The 17,156-nt window shown below is 41.8% G+C and overlaps 1 protein-coding gene across 2 annotated transcripts in view; it reads right to left on the reverse strand.

Annotated features, from left to right (window-relative positions):
- Positions 1 to 17,156, reverse strand: part of GABRB3 (gamma-aminobutyric acid type A receptor subunit beta3) — a 196,492-nt gene that overhangs the window by 108,290 nt on the left and 71,046 nt on the right. The window contains exons 2-4 of one of the 2 annotated variants that reach the window (XM_088052172.1): positions 13,973 to 14,020; positions 6,821 to 6,912; positions 6,599 to 6,666 (exon numbers count right to left, since the gene is read on the reverse strand). In XM_088052172.1, coding sequence (XP_087908298.1) covers positions 6,599 to 6,666; positions 6,821 to 6,912; positions 13,973 to 14,020 — 208 coding nt within the window. Of the gene's footprint in view, positions 1 to 6,598; positions 6,667 to 6,820; positions 6,913 to 7,083; positions 7,183 to 13,972; positions 14,021 to 17,156 lie in introns of those variants that run through there. The other variant, XM_005516517.3, reaches the window with a different exon arrangement.

Raw genomic sequence — 17,156 nt, forward strand, 5'->3', positions numbered from 1 at the left:
AAGCAAACCCTGTGTCTTGTGAATGACACTTCTATTTATGTACCCCAAGGTAAGATGCATCTTTTTTCAATTATACTGCGTCTGTGACTTTTTCAATTGCATTAGATTCTGGTCCAGTAAGACCTTTGTTTAGTGTCTTACTGCTTAGCCAAATCTTTATCATTTTAGATAATGAATTCATCGTTCCTTATATAATGCAGCACTTCATGCTTGCTCCTTCTTTATTTGGGCTATTCCTCTAGTTCACAAATGTAATTTTGAATCCCTTTTTGTCCATGGAATACCTGCAATTATTCCAGACTGATGTCATCACAGATCATATCTATTTCATCAGATGATTCAGTGCTGGCAGCTGGAGTTGGCTTTCAAATAGTCTATGGGCACCTCCCAGCAACATCAACTACCTCCCTGTCTCTGCTTAAGCAGGTACTCCTTCCCCTTCAGAGTAGCTGTTTTCCACTGCAGATAAGCAGAAGGCTGTCATCAATTCCCCTGGACAAACAGGAGTCATTTCCCTATCACACAGTCTGCTACAAGCACTTCTTTCTCTCTCTCTGTCAATAAGAAGTATGAAACATGACCGCGATGGAGAGAGAAAGTGAGGCAGGCTGGGGGAGTTCATGGGTGCTGTCCTGAGGGAGAAAAATGGATGGAGACAAGGAAGAGGATGGATGAGCTTGTAGCCAGCTGGTAACTAGAGAGCAGGTAACCTGTAAGACAGACTATCCTCCAGGATCAGTGCCTGCTGCTGTGCCCCTCTTGTAGTGGACAGGTGCTGGCTCATCACCAGCACAGTGACAGCACTCTTTGCAGGGCTATACTGGCTCCAGGAAATGCTTCCCTGCTTGGGCACTACTTCTTTCTTCTTCATTTTTTCCCCCCCATATTATCTATCAAATACATACATGTATCTATGTATGTATCAAATATATACACACATATATGCAAAATTATGTATGTGGTCTTTCTGCCATTGTATGATCTACTATTCTCCCTAAATACATTAAGGTATAAAATATATAAAAGGAAAATCAGATTATAAAGTTACATATTCTATTTTATGCTCCTGTGATTTATGATTTATGAACTAGTAATAAGCACTGCACACTTGAATCTTCTTCTAGCTAGAAAATGTGTGTTTGCAATATGATTATGTAACCATTGTATCAGAACAACTCCTTTAATTTCTCCGTCTGAATCTTCAAAGCGAAGTATGTCAAAACCTGGTTATGATTTCCTGCAGGAGGTAATACCAAGATTCTGTCTGCAAAATAGATAGGAAATATCTGTTTATGGCAGGAAATATAAGCTACATTTATGATATGAAACAGAGGTTACTTTTTATTGCGTGTACTCAAAAACTAACCAATTTTCTCTCTCCATAGCCACTCAGGAAACAAGGACACTGCCTAGAAAGACTAATCCTTCCATTTTAAAAATAACAACCACACAGACATCTAAGATACCTGTTGCAAATTAGTTACTGTCTCCTTCTGATTCCAGAAGGAACCTGGAGGATAAGCTTTGGCTGTACATCTAAGAAACAATTCACTTACCTAAGCAAAGGTGTCTGGTGCCATTTTGGATGCCTGGATTATGCAGAACCCCTGCATAGTACACCAAAGGATCTGTGCAGGTTCACTTAAGTTCTAGAGAGGCAGCTGGAGTGCAAACAAGTTACCTTGAGGCACCTAAAATATCTAAGCAGCACTATTACATTTCCTTCTTTATTTTAACCTCTCTTGATGGCATCACCTGTATTGACAAGAACAAGGCTCAGTTGTTTGACTTTCGGGAGCAGTTGCCATGTCTCATACCTGGGCACAGCGACATGGCAGAGGACTTGCAGGAGATCTGCAACAACCTGGACTGGAAACCAGAGGGCAAGTGTGATATTGTGAAACCAAAATGGCAGTAGGCACCTTTGCCCAAGCATCCACATTCTGTTCTACATCCCCATTAACTGCACGTGTAGAGTCTGGCAATCCAGCTCTCACTTAGACATCTAATGCTATAAATCTCAATTTACACAAACGGTATCCACCAGATTTTTTATCATCTCACGTAAAATGTGACAGATTTCATTAGCAGAAGCATGATGTTCTGCACCCTCAGTACTTCAGGTGAAGTATGAATTAATTCACCTAAAAATAATTATTTGTGTATCCCTATCAAGGAAAATAGACACTATTTAGTCTCAATGAGTAGTAACTTCTGCCGACCTTAGGGCAGCAACTAAAACAGTTTGTCAGAAAGGTGGCAAAATTGCTTTGAAAATCAGCAGGCACACAATGAAAATCCATATGCATACTTGCAGTTTCATAAAGACACATGCATAAAAATAAAAATTACAGTGTTAGCATAGAAAAGATTACATCTTTTTTAGAGTGACAGCATAGAATAGATGACATCTTTTTCAGAAACAACAACTCATCTGTTTTAAGGTCTGACTTTATGTCAAACTAATTTTCTGACTACAGTATTCTCAAAACAGCAGGACGACTATATAGCAATTGATGCCTCCTGGGTTTTTCTGGTTTAATTTTATCAAAATTAGAGCCTTTCAGAAACCCTAGATGGACAACTCTGAAGTCCTCTCTATAAACAAAGACAATGCAGACAGCACTTCTGAGAGCAATAGCACATTTCCTATTCTCTGCAAAACATTATCTCTAGAGAAGAAAGGTTCATTTTTGCACTAATCCCCTTGTTTTCTCCATCCACTTTATAGTATTACTTCCCATACACTATGAAACACATTCTAAAATTATAGTAAAATGAAAGCACAGTACTTCAGTCTTCCAGCTATAATAATGACTTTAAAGAGGGTGTTATTTGGAGATTCAATGCATTGATTATTTAACTTCCTGAGATACAAAGTGTTTGGGTGCTTGAAAATTGAATGCCTGGAACTAACACATCTGAATCACAGACCAAACATTGAAGAAGAATCAGACTGTTAAAAAAATTACAAATTGTGGACACTGTCTGATTGGAAATAGGCTGAGACTAGCAAAAGCACAGTAACTATTTCTTTTTCAATTCATGTCATGTGAGAAAAACACCTAGAAACACAGCAAGAAGAAAATACAATCAACCTGAATCATGAAAAGTAATAAAATCTACAGCTAAATTATTGAAATCTGACAACAGTAATCTTCCATACTCTTTATTTGTAAGATGACTTACACTATATTCTCAGTAATACATCTGTTATTATCATTGATCAGTATTTCGTTCGGAGATTTATATTTCTGTACAATTTACAGCGGTTTTAAATGCAATTAATGGTGGTAGGCACAAAAATAGGTAGGTGTTTAAGTATCCAGTTACACATATCATTTGTGAAATAGGCAAATAAGTATGGGAAAGAATGTGCAGATTAAGCAGGGAAGTAAAGCACACTGACATACAGATATAGACGTATGTGCAGGTAATTAACAGACTGCAGCCCTTCCCTGAGCAATGCACTTCTTATATGCAACTTCACTGATTTCCTCTTGCTACCACATATATGTAACTTGAATTATAAATATTGAATCATGTGATTTTTACATCATACATGTTTACAATTTCAATAATGCTACTCAATACTGCCAAGATGTTGTGAAATCAAATAGAAACTGCTTATTTACAACTTTTCAGTAAAACAAATTGATGGTCTGCAATCCTGATGCTTCCATCTGTCCTCCTGATAGCATTTCAGCATCAAAAATAAAGAAAAATGTTAATTGTTCCATGTAATCCAAGGAAGGTGTACATGGCTATCAGTAAGTCTATTCTAAAAAATATCTACAGGTAGCCTGGATGTACAGGGAAAACAACTCCTAGTGATTTTCAACAGAAAGACTAAAACCACACAAATAAAATTTTTAAATGTTAGGAGGCTTAAAAAATAGCTAGTAAATAAAGATTCCTAGAGGAATATATTATCTATAAACCTACAGTTTGATTATGAATAGAAAAGAGCCTGATACAAGCTGTAATTCCTGTTACAAAGAATTGTCATCATGTCACTGAAAGCTACATGACAGGCTGCCTAGAAAGTAGCACAATGAAACTTGCTGTAATAACATTTTATTTATGTCCATAAAACTGAAGAATGGTAAATCTCTGATTATTTTATTTTTAATACAGAGATGAATTTTAACAAGCTAATTTATAAAAGGTTACACCAATGTCTAGATTTAAATCAAAGGAATTAATGTCCACACTACCACAGTTCACATGAAGAAATTCTTGTAACACATTTCAATAGTTGATGAGGCTAAAAAAGACAACGTTCACAATATCTGTTTGGAATTAAATGAAAGAATATGTCAAAGTTTAAAAGTTTAGCTGGAAACCAGCATGAAGTTCAACAGCCATGCCTCAGGTCTTCAAACCAATTGGGCCTTTTTTTTCTCATCCAAATTACGACTTTGAATAAATACTTGAGTTATCTTGAAAAGCTCCCTCTCTCCATCCTTATTCACTGTTCATTGATATGTACTCAAAAACCCTTGGAAACCAGTAAAAAGTTACTTAAAACAAGTAGAAGTGACCAACTCAGGTAGTATGTGAATATAGCTGTGCTTAGTCAAAGATGATTTCTTTTCCAGGCAGGTGAGACAAGCTCAGCTGAAATTCTGGTTGTAGAAAGGTGTTCACCAATCAGAAGCCTTTCCTGCTCATTTTTCCTGAAGTAACTACTACAGCTTTTATAATAAAAGTAGTTTAGCAACTTCTTTCAGAAACACATTATTTGCTTCTGTTGCAAGACCTGTATTGACATTTTTCATACTTTGCATTGCTCTGTGAGAGGGCACAGAAATAAACCACTTCTCTGCAGCTGCTCTGGCAACTAATGGGCAAGAGTGAGCACTGACTCCTGGGGCAGCTAGAAACTTAAGCACTTGGTACACTGACACACAGTTTGGGGACACAATGACCATCTTCTTGAGGAGCTCTCGTATCACTGAGGATGTGATTACCCAGCCTACCATAAGAAGCAGTGTAATTACTTACTTTTCCTTACACCCCTGCTACAGTGGGTTGGACAAGTGGGCTGTTATTTAAACCTAACAGGCTTTCCTGCAGCTGGGAAAAAGAAAAGAAAAAGCACAAAAAGCAGCATACATCCCCTCATTTTCTTTCCAATCTCAGTATGCCTTTCTCTGATATTTATTGCTTCTCTGGCACTTCACATACACAGCGTTATATATTAATTTAATGAGTCATGTAATGCTTCCCTAAGACTGGAACATATCCAGAGGTGGGGAAGGTGGCAGTGGGGAAAGTGAAGTCAGACTTCTCAATTACTCTTCAGAGAGAAGCTTTCATTCAGCTCCCATTTTTTTCTTACTTGAGAAACAATCCTACAGGTACAGAAAAGCCTGTCAAATACATGAGCTCTCTCTGCAGTTGTCTGAATCTGCATGTAGCCTAAGACAAACTCTTGTAAGTAAGAACTATCTTGGCTTTTTTCCCCTCCTGAATGAATAGCAAGCTGGCATTAGTGACACTTTTAACTGCAAACAGGTAACTCTTATCTCTGTCAAAAACATATTTTTAGAAGATGAGAAGTAGAGCAAAAGTCTCTCCCTCAGAATTTCAAGTAGAGGGGGTGAAAGTAGTGACAGGATTAATAAAAATACAGAGATCATGTATCAAGCAAAGACATGCCAGCTTGTAACACTGCAACTGTGCATTGAAGGAGTAGTGCAGTGTTAGAGTTACACGTAGTATAAGACAGCTCAGCCTCCAAACATGTATATATTATTTTTAATGCCATAAATGTACCTACAGCATTGCAGAGTGACTGGTCTTCCTACACAAGAAAGAATACAAGGAAAAAAAAACTGAGACACGGAGAGAAGGAGTAACTTGCTCATGAGCACGAAAAATCCACCTCAGATTTAGGATTAGGTCAAGAATCAGAAATTGTAGCTTCTAACCTCGAGTCATCAAGGAATACAGACGAGAGGACCAAAACGCAGAAAAGCACTAAACACCTCCCTGTCCTTCGGTGAACACGACAGCCGCGCACAGCATCACTTTCCGTGACAAGACTAGACTACTATTCCTCCCAAGTCCATTCACAACCGCGCCGGCTTTGGGTGCTCAACAAGCCTTAAAGCACTCGCACATGTCAGAGTTTACCCACAGGCAAGCTGGGATGTTGAGGTTTTTTTGGCCCCGAACGGCGCAAGAAGCAGGGAGATGCCGACAGCCGCGGCCCTCCACCACCGGCCCCGGCAATCCCTTCCCGCATCCCGCCGGCTGCGAGGCCGCGGCAGGTGCCGGCGGCCCGGCGGAGCCCCAGCGAGCTCCGGCCGCCCGGGGCTACCGGGAGAGAAGAAGGCGGGTTGGTGCAAACCGGCGGCCCGGCACACTCCGGCCGCCGGCAGTGAGAGGGGAAAAAGCGGGGGAAAGGAGGAAAGCGTGTCTCCGGGGAAATAAAGTTTTCAAGCGAAGAGGGCAGCGCTCGGAGCGCCGCGCAGCCCCGCCGCCGCCCGCAGAGGCAGCAGCGACTTCGTGAGAAAGGAGGGACGGGGAACGGGCGGCCGTGACCCGGGCGGCAGCCCCAGCGCCGGCCGGGCTCTCACCCGCTACTCACCATGTTGACTTCGGAAACCATGTCGATGCTGGCGATGTCGATGTTCATCCCCACGCAGACGGGCGGACCTGCGAGCAGACCAGACCTTTAGCCAGCGGCGAGAGGTGCCGCGGCAGAGCGGGCGCGGTGCCGGACCCGCCGTGCGGGAGCGGCGGCAGCAGCGGGGACAGCTGCGGGGGAGGGGGGCATCGCCGGGCGGAGAGCCCGGGCAGGGCGACTCACCTCCGAAATCCGGCCGGAGGCGGATGTCGTAGCCCTTCAACAATTTATCCACAGTTTCTTTCACGAAGGACATGTTGCCGGGATCGTTCACACTGTGGGGACAAAGAGACCGGGGTGTCGGGCGGGAGAGGCAGAAGCCGGGGCGCGGGGGGCCAGGGGCGACGGCGGGAGCGGGGCGGGAGGGGGAGGGCGGGGGGAGCGCATCAGCCCGTTCCCCTGGAGAAACGCATCCCGCCCCGCCGCCGGGGCACGCTGGCTCCTACCTCTGGGCGCAGCAGACCACGGCCACCAGGACGGGAGCAGAGAAGATCCCGAAGATCCTGCCTCCCCCAAAGCCCCACATCCCTCCGCTCCACGCTCCCTGCGCGCAGCAGCAGCAGCCGCCGCCGCGATCCGGCTGCCCCGGCTGCCGCTGAGGAAGAGGCGGAGGCGACAGTCCCCGTTCTCCCCCCCACCTCGCCCTCCCCCCCAAAATTAAAATTCTCCACCCCCTGCCCCAGCACCACCGCCCGGCCCGCGGGAGCCGCCCGCGCACCCGGCTGCGCTCGCCCCGCGGCCGGACGCCGCCGAGCCCCGGAGGAAGCTGCCCTCCGCCGGAGCCCGGCCCGCCGCCGCCCGCCCCGCCGCCTTCCCGCCAGCCGGGAGGGGAGGGGACGGAGGGAGGGCGCCGCCGTCCCTCCGGGCGGAGAGCCCCCCCGAGGTGGGGCGCCGGGGGAGCGGGGCTGGCGGGGCCGCGGGCGGCAGCGAGGGGCGGCGGCTCCCCGGGAACCGCCTCGGGGCACGCCCGACCTCGGCACGGCCCCGGCCCGCGGGACCAGCCCCGGGGCGGCGATGGTGGCCGGCAGCCCCCGCGGGGTCTCTCCGCAGCCGGCTCCATGCCCCCGGGGCAGGAGCGGGACTGCGGGGCTAGGGCAGCCCGTAGGGTCCCCCCGGAGCCGGGTGAGAGGGGGCTGCCCGACGCCGACCCTCTGTCCCGGGGCCCCTGCTCCTCGGCCTGCCCCTCTCTTTGGGGGAACTGCGCCCACCCGCCCCATGGCACATCCTGGAAGCGATGCCCGGGGTGAGCCGCTGGGGAGGGAGAAGGAGCTGGCCTGGGAGCCCTGCCTTGACCTGCAGGGGCCTGAAGCTGTCTCTGGCACGGCCAGGGACGTGGTGTGCACGTACAGGTGCCGGGCCTGAGGCTCCCTTCAGCCGTGCGTGCGAGGGTGCCAGCTGCACTGACCGAGATGGACATGCTTTGCCGGGCAGAAGCTCTGCTGGGTTCAAAACCTGTGTGTAGCCAGGCTTGTCATATGGGACAGAAATGAAGGGAGATGGCACCGGTACTAGAGATGTAGGGTGAGAGTTGTGTATGAGCTTCTGGATGCTCTCAGCTTTGTATAAAGCATTGGTTGGGTGATGACAGCACAGTTGTTATTATTTTTAATCTTCTTCCATGTTAATTATTCCTTCTAGCAGGACTTATTGGCATGGAAACTGAAGAATGTTGACTTAAGTATATTGGTTTTGGTTGCAGAGGCAGCTCTTCACCGCCGGAGCTCTTCACCATGCTCTATGAACATACAAACATGCCCTTGGCCAGCATCTGGTTCTGGTTACATTCTGGCAATCAGTGGCCACTGGTCCATGACAAAGCATAACATTTTAGTAGCTAAGGGAGAAAATCTTTGTCTTTCTTTTGGACTTCTAACACCTGTTTTTCTTCCATGCACTCTCTTCCCTTAATCAAACTGCTATGAAAAGGATGGACATTGAGTAATGCCATGGTGTTACGTACAGGTGAGAAAACATAGACGGCTTTTTTCTCTCTCCTCAACAAATATTTAAAAGAAAGACAAGTGCAATCCATTGTCCTGACCTTGTTGCTGTTGCAGTTAATAATAAAGATCCAAATAAAGGAAGGAGCAGGTGCAGTTTTAAAAACAGTACTAAGCTCTATAGGAAATGCAGAAAAATGTAAGACTAAGAGAAACTGAGTGTTGCCAAATCTTGTGATTTCATGTTAATATTTGGATTTTTAATAGTGCCATAATTACTATGATTATAAAGTAAGTGAAAAATCTTAGCTTTTATTTAAATAAACTTATTAGGCTTATGATGAAAGCTTGAGAATTGTGGCATGAAGCATACATTACTCAAGGGCTCAAAAATGAAAAGTCAAATAAGTAACTATGTAAGTAATTTTAAGGCCCTGGGTCCTGATGGGTTTTTTTTTAATGCTATAGATGGGCAGTATCAAAAACCAGCTCTTTCAAAGACTTCAGAAGGAGTGAATTTAGGGAAGGGTACTAATTAAATTCTGTCCCCCCTAAATTCTGAAAGTAAGTATTAACACAAAAAAAAGTATTTCTTATGAAGAGTTTAAAATGGTTTAAAAGCACATTTAAATGCTAATAATTTTTCTTAAATAGATTTTTGGTTTTGAAACAGAAATTAAAAAAAAAAATTAGAGAGCACTATTTCTGATTAAAGTGTTATCCTGGCACTTTGGAAACATCTGAGGTAGGAATGAATCAACAGTGCTGTAGAGTCTGTCATCTTTTATCACACTTCATTTAAGTATTTGTCTTCTTGATCTTACAGAGCAACCATTTACTTGGGAACAGCATAAAGATCATCTAGGCTGGAGCTGGTGGAACAAGGAAGTATTTAGTTGATTATGGAGCACTTGTGCCTTGGGACTCTGGGTTCAATTAGCAGTAACCAAAAAATGTTAAAAAACTATAAACAATCAATGAATTTAATGAAAGGTAAAAATCATCTTGACTTCTCTGTGACATGATGGCATTTGCAGTGAAAGTTGAAGTGTGGGTTTTGTCTGCAGGAAAGGCTCACATAACTAAGCTTCTGTGGCAAAGACCTTCACCAGGAACAGTATTCAAGGAAATAGTGGAAGCCAAGACTTTTGGGAAGCTATTTAATGTGGGCAATAAGGAAAATTTGGCACAGAAATAGACTCCTTGTCCTACCCCAGAATTCTACATCCTGACTTTGCTTCTGGAATTAGGCTCACAAACATCTCCTTTCTAAAGGCAAGCAGGTTATTATTTCAAGGCATGGCTGGAAGGAGTCTGGGCACTTTTATTCACTAAAGCAAAACAAAGCAGCCAGTCACAACCTGTAGATTGCCCAGCCAAGAAAATCCCAAGGATTTTCTCGTGAGATGAGCCCAAACTCCAGGATCCAGGATCTCAGGGTAAACTTCTTTTTTTTGAAATGCTCCACTTTTCAGGAAATAGTTAAGTAGGGAAGACGGAAGGAGTTAAAATAACTCTGTGGCCTACTGGTTTGGCTGTTGCCTGGGAAGTACTGTTATTTCATAAATAATCCAGCAATTCATGAATTAATTACTGGATAAAATAAATCAATGTTCAGTGGTATAAGTAACAGAACCCAATTCTCTCCTCCTTTTATGTGCCTTCATCATTGTTCATTCTCACTCCTTACTCTTTTTCCAGTATACAGTCTTTCTGTCCCAGTAAAATTATCCCTGTAAAAATATGAGACTGTAAACATTGTAGTTCAAGGACTAAAATTCTACACATTTTCTACAACTTTTGTGAATGTTCCAGCCTTTGGGCCACTGGACAGTTAAGATCTATGCTTCTGATCAAATTTTGTTCAATGAGATAAGCACAGCATGTGTTTTTTCCTTCCTCAGCATTGCCAATATTGTAAAAGCCACTTCAACAGTGGGTAAGTCTAAACTGCAAAGGCGAGTGTTATGTGTGAAGGAGCAAAAGGACTGTCCTTGCTCCAAAGCAAATAAGTGTGGAAGAATACAACTGCCAAGCCTACACCTGAAAGAAATCATATGGGGAAGTTGGATTATAATGGATTCGTCAACTAAGTCTGGGTTAGCAGGTAGAGGGGCTGGTCTCCAGAGCATAACTCTTGTTGCTGAGGATCTGATATCCGTGCACACTCTTTTGTTGTTTTGGGTTTGATTTTTTTTTTTTTTTTCAACCCCATTAGGAAAAGTGGGGAAATCTGGTCCACTAAACTAAATGCTCATTAGCAGTTAGAGCAATACACTGCTGGGGTGCATTTTTCAGCTTAGTTTGAAATGAGTCGTGCTCATGTGGTCTGAGACTGCTCTGAGATGTGAAACACAGCACAGTAAGTGGAAATGATCAAGTGATTCACTTTGCAAGCACAGTCCTGGTCTGCAGTAAAATGCTATGTAGATGCATCCATCATCTCATTTCAGAAGGAGCTGGAACAGAGCACACTCAGCCCTTGTCAAAGGACAGAAGTGGTTGAAAGCAGCGGGATTGGAATGAGAAGCGACTCAAAATTTTGGAACAAATTCCAGTTTCCTTCATCATTGTCAGTACTAATGGAGATACAGCAGAGGAGGCAATGACAGGAAGGCTAGAGAAGAGGAGAGGTCTGCTCACAACTGATGCATTTGCAGTACTACCACTATCAGTCACCAGATGTAGGAGAAAGCCTGGCTTGGGAATCAGGGACGAAGTGTTTGATCACACCATGCAATACATCACTGAACTCCTGTGCTGGAAAGTGGTTCTGGGGGTTTACCTGACAAAATGAGCTTAACTCCACTTACAGACTGAGGTCAGAATCACTTATCAAATATTTTCTTTTTCATTTTCCTTTCTGGCTTGTCTGTCATTTAACTGATTTTGACAAAGATCCAGCCTTATCCCGAAGCAAACTGCAATCGCAAAGGGTTCAGAGATACAAAAGAGAGAGAGAGACTGAAACTAAAAGAAAGTGGGAAGAATTACTGTTATGGCTGAAATGTTGTCTTCTGAGGAACACAGGACATTAATCTTACTAGGCTGAGACCCATGCTGCTGCTTACCTACTCTGCCTTGCAGCAATTTTAATAGCCTGCTGGTTTAACCTGCTGAGAAGGTGTAATTAATAAAACTGGCTGGGAAAAAAAAATACACAAGAAAATGTTAAACTCTTTTTTGGTTTTTGTTTTGGTTTTTTTTTTTTTGTTTTTTTGGTTTTTTGTTAAATCAGACATCTTTTTCACTTTATGGAATCAAAAGTTGAGGATCATGAGGATCAAAATACCATAAAATAGAAAATTAATATTTCCTTCAGAAAGCTCAACTTTCTTATTTTCTGCCCTACAGTATCTCAGCAGAAGCAGAGCTTTAGTGACAGATAATGAGCAGTGGTTGTTGGACATACTATGTGAGGAGAACAAGATTATGTTTATTTACTCTATATATTTATCAGGAATTGTGTGTAATATTTGCTGATGTAAACTCAACAGTTTATTCAACTGACAGTGAGTTTATATTCATTGTCCCCATTTCTGTCAGACAGATTGAAAGCAGCATTGCATGAATCCATTTGCTTTGGTTGCATAATTTGCTGGTTTACATTTAATTATACAGAAATATTAATGGTGTTATGTCAACAGTTCTGATGTAGTGGAGATCTGAATGTTTCAGTGGGCCACATAAAGAATAAGTTATTAATTCATATGAGTAATGGGGAAAATTTGCCTTTAATAAGAGGCTTGACCCAAATTGTCTTGAACAGCTGTTTAAATTTCAGATGGGTATTTTTTCTTCATATTCAAGAACATATAACAAAAATTTGAATTATATGAATGAATTTAAAAGAGTATTCCTGCAACATTGCATTCCTTATGTGGCAAAACCTCTGGAATATTCACATAGTGAGTCAGACACGTCAAAATAAAAACCCATTGACACTTTGGCAGAGGAAGAAATAATCATGGCTCTTTATAACTCACATTTTTTTCATCATAAAGATTAATGATTATGCACTGAAATAACACAAATACATTAGAGAAGCCTGTGGTGCATTAGAAATACTATTCTTTTAGGTTTCTGTCTGGATGAAAACAGAGTCTTTTGGGAAAACCAGACAAGTAACTGAGTTACGACATTTTTTATTTTTTTACTGTAACTGCAGTTGAGGAAGTGCTATTTTATACAGGACTTCTTTGTTAAATTTCTATTTGAGTGGATTCATCTAAATCCCTTTCTAAGGAGCACATTATTCTTAACAAAACAGTATGCAGCAGTTACCTTTTTTTCTATAAGGCTACATCAGATGGATACAGTCCATATATTTATGTTTTCATATTTATCAATACCTTTATGAATCTTATTTGTGATAATTATTGGTTATGCAATTTTTTACTAACAGCAGCCAGAATTCTAAGTTAAGATTCCAGCCTCCTTTTGCAGGGGATTATACAGAGTGAAGAAGACAAGCATGAGTTGTTTGAATTGCTTATATTTAATATTATGTATGTTTAAAGGAAGATCAAGCCAGGATCCGAACTGATGCATCTGTATTAGGACTAGCTAAAACACCAAGATGTTCATTCCTGGCATTTTCATCCAAATGTCCCTTTGAATTTTAAAGAAAAGAGGAAAGACAAGGAAAAAGCCACCAAAGGGAGGGAAGTGCAAACACTCACATAAAACAGGATAAGCAATGAGAAGGATGTGAAGTGAAATTTTTTCATTTTCTAGACACAATTGTGGAAGTGAAAATCCAGGGCAATAGAGAAAAAGCTATGGGTAGAATAAAGTGAAAATATAATGTATGTCTTGCTCTTATCCTTTGAGAAGGACACAAATCCTTTTTTTGCTTACGCTGAGGAGTGTCCTTAGCAGGAACCAGTCCCTGAAGGATGGGGGGAAAGGAAAGGCTGCAGAATGTGGAGGTGTGTTCATACAGAGGTGGCACCCACAGCCTTCCACTGCCAAGGCACAGCACTCTGCTGGGCTTTCTAAATGCATCCTCTTTTCCCAAGGCTGTGCCAGCTAGCCCTTTGCTCTCATTCCCCAAACACTGGCATCAGAAGCAGACACAGTTAAGCTCATAATACACAGATCAGGGTTGTGGGCCATATTCCATCTGTGAAATAACATGTAAATTAAGCTGGTTGTGTAATGGTATTTCTTTGTCATATGCAGTGTACACAGAGGGGGAGATCACTATATTTAAAGGGAAATCATTACTAAGTATATAGAATTGTGTGTGATGGGTTAAAATATTTTTCATTTTGCCTTAAAGATTACTTTGTGGCTCAGGAAAAAAGTATTAATGATAATTTTAAACATTTTGAAGGATTTACATTCTATTACAGGTAATAATAACATGCTTTAAGTACTTTTAGTAGCTCACCTTGTGTCATAAATTGCATATAACTTTTTGTTTTCTTCAACTGCATTCCTAAAAAGAGAGAAAAAGAGCATATTAGTTGCATGCTTTGTGTCCATCCCCCCAAAAAAAACCCTCATTTATGGCTCTAAATATTTTCAGACCATCATTGTAGAATCTAGAAATGAGGAAAAACAATAACCTATAAATTGACTTGGTCAACCCCTCACATGACAAGATTGTAATAATCCTTTGAAAATTGCCTAAGTGGGTTTTTAATTATAGATCCATGACTCTGTTGCCAGGAAATGAAAAAAGAAAAAAATAGTAACTGCTTTTGTGAAAAATACAATGAAAATATATGTTTTTGGTAGAGCTATGTGAATAATTTTCAGCAATGTTTTCCAGTTGATCCAGATGAACATTATCCAATTCAGTGATTTAATTTTTTTTAATAAATAAAACTAAAAAAAAATACATTAAAGTCTAATGCACTGTATTCAATGTGAGTAAATAATTTAACTCTGATATTTTGAATATTTTTAGGTATGAATAAACATTGAGGTTAATATGAAAAAGGGTATATTGAAAATTCAAAGCTGGAGTCTATATTTTTGAGCTTTTTCCATTGAAATCCATGTGACTGCAGACTGCATTTTGTATTCTTTAACTAGAAAAAAGAGGGTTTCTTCCTGATTTTTTTTTTTGTTGGATTGTTTCTGAACATGTGGGGGGAAAAAAGTACTCTTCTGAAATAGTGCTAGTGATTTAAGGGAGAGCAAGAAATGTTGTCTGAAATGTGTTGGCTTTTCTGGAATCAGCAACAAAATATAAGTTTTAGCTAAGTAGTTTCTGAGAAGGCGTGATGAATCTAAGAGGCACTCCATAATAAGTATTGATTTGTATCTTACTATCTGATTTATGTCTCTGTGCATTACTTTACCTGTCTGCTTAGAGAAGTTAAAGAGAAGCAACTAAAAGCACGGGGTAAATGATCCTGAGTTTGGATGCATTAAGCTCCACTTACATGGGAAAGTTAGATGCTGGGTTTGGTCCCTGTTCCTGGAGTGGTTTTGCCTTTTACATTAAATATGCACTGGCTAAAGGATATTAAGAGCTGAGTTCTGTGAATGCTCAACCCTGTTGTGCATCGGGTAAGGAGATGTGGGCCCTCTCTCATGTCTTGGATCTCCCTGAAATAGCCAGCCGTGTAAAACACAGCGGGCAGCGCTGGGCTGGGCTCAACTTGGCTGCCAACATCTGGTCCATTTAAGGTGCCCTGAGGTAGCTGAGACACTGCACAGAGTTGCCAGTTACCACACAGGACCCACATGACACCCACACTCTACTGGAGAGTTAACTGGAGTTCCAGGGGGACACCTTGGAGAATTCCAGTGGCTCAGAATGCTTGTGTATGGGAATTGGGCTGAAACTCCCAGGTCAGATTCCACCCAAGAGAAGGACCCCCAGCTTTCTATACAAAGGCTACATTAACTGAGTTGACTAGATCTCATTTGACATAATGGGAACACCCAGGTCTTGTGTAGACACCTACGCTTAATCCTCAGATTAATCCTACTGCAAATTTCACAATATTTCATGTTATTTTGATTGTTCTAGCATCAAGATTCACAAACCACATTGCTCTGGATTTAAAGATCAGAGTATTGTATGCCTGCCCACACCTGGGCATGCTCTGTTGGGGTTTGATTCTCAAGTACCATTTCGTTTCTTCACACTTCTTAGCTCTCTGTTCCTCCATGACCCCCATCGGGTAATTTCTTGAGCCCAGCGAAGGAGAGAGAAGGGGAGGAATAGCAGAGAAGCAGCATCTGAGGCCTGAACACTGCCCAAATATATCTCCTGATTATAGTTAGGGATCTCATCTTGATAGAATCACATGGTCAGTGCTGAGACAGGAAGATGGCTGGGCTCTCATCTGAAGTGCACATTGCAACTTGCTGCGAGGGACTGGAATGTCCACTGCATTTGCAGAGGCTGGATACAGAGAGTCAGGGAGCAAGCTCAGCAAGCTCAGCCTTCACCATCCTTGAGGACTGTGCTCCCAGACACACTTGGGAGACAGACACAGCTCAACCTATAACCACGGCAACTGGCATGGGACTTACAGCAAATTAGCAATGGGTGGAAGAGGGCATCACTTCTAAATGACAATCTACAGTATAGATGGAATAAGTATCTGATTTCCATCTCATTACCTAAATAGATCCATACCCATGAGATAAAAAAAAAGAAATAAAAAAATTGAATACAATAGAGTTTTCTTTAATTAATAGATTTGTGAAAATTTTCAGAACTGGGCAAAACATCACGTGTGGCCACTCTGTGTTTATAACTTTTGACATCCATCATCAAAAATGCCAATGGCAGGATAAAATTAACTTAGCTTTTGTATTGGTAGAGAGATGATAATAGCAAGCAGAGATCAGAAAAACCATCAGGCAAACATAACAGGAAAGAATCAAATTTAATCTTTTAGGTGTTGGAGTTTCACAATCAGCTTTTATTCGGACCAATAATGCACTCCATTTTTTTTCTTCTCTTGCAAAAAAATGTAGACACATCTTAATGTTGAAATTCTCTTATTCAGCAGAGTGGTAAAATCATGTGGTCTCTGGAGTGAAAAATGCCTTCTTGTGAATGAGGAGTAAATGGAGTTCAGGAGTCTCCTCGTGTGGCTCTGTCTGCCTGGCACCAATAGGAGACATACTTCTGAAAGTATCACAAAAATAATTCCCCCGTCACAAAAGCGGCACATTAAAAGTACTTATATTAAAAGCACTTTGTTGTATATGAATATCATTATATAATTGATTATTCCCATTAAAATGCTTTGCCTCCTTATCACAACTTTAATAAAAGAACAAAACTGCTTTGAATATTATGCATGCACTTGCCTAGAGCCACTATTAAGCAGAGAGGCTCTGTGTGCAGCCAGGCAGTAGTTGATGGTAAATCAAATGGAGGGCATATGGTTTCAGTAGGGCTGCTGGTGGAGTTTTTGTTGCTAGAAAGAGATAACGTTTTGCATTTAGGGTTATTAAAGTAACAGAAATAATAGTTTATCTTTTCCTTTTTTTTCCTCTCCAGCTCTCTTGAAGGCCCACTCAATATAATACAGAAAAACATGCTAGGAACAGCCCATGCTGGAATGTTAGGACTTCCCTGAACTGCAAACTTAGAATGT

This window comes from Pseudopodoces humilis, chromosome 2, assembly GCF_049639895.1.
Source record: "Pseudopodoces humilis isolate 2021_Gansu_Grassland_sample_001 chromosome 2, ASM4963989v1, whole genome shotgun sequence".
In the NCBI taxonomy this organism is placed as follows: Eukaryota; Metazoa; Chordata; class Aves; order Passeriformes; family Paridae; genus Pseudopodoces; species Pseudopodoces humilis.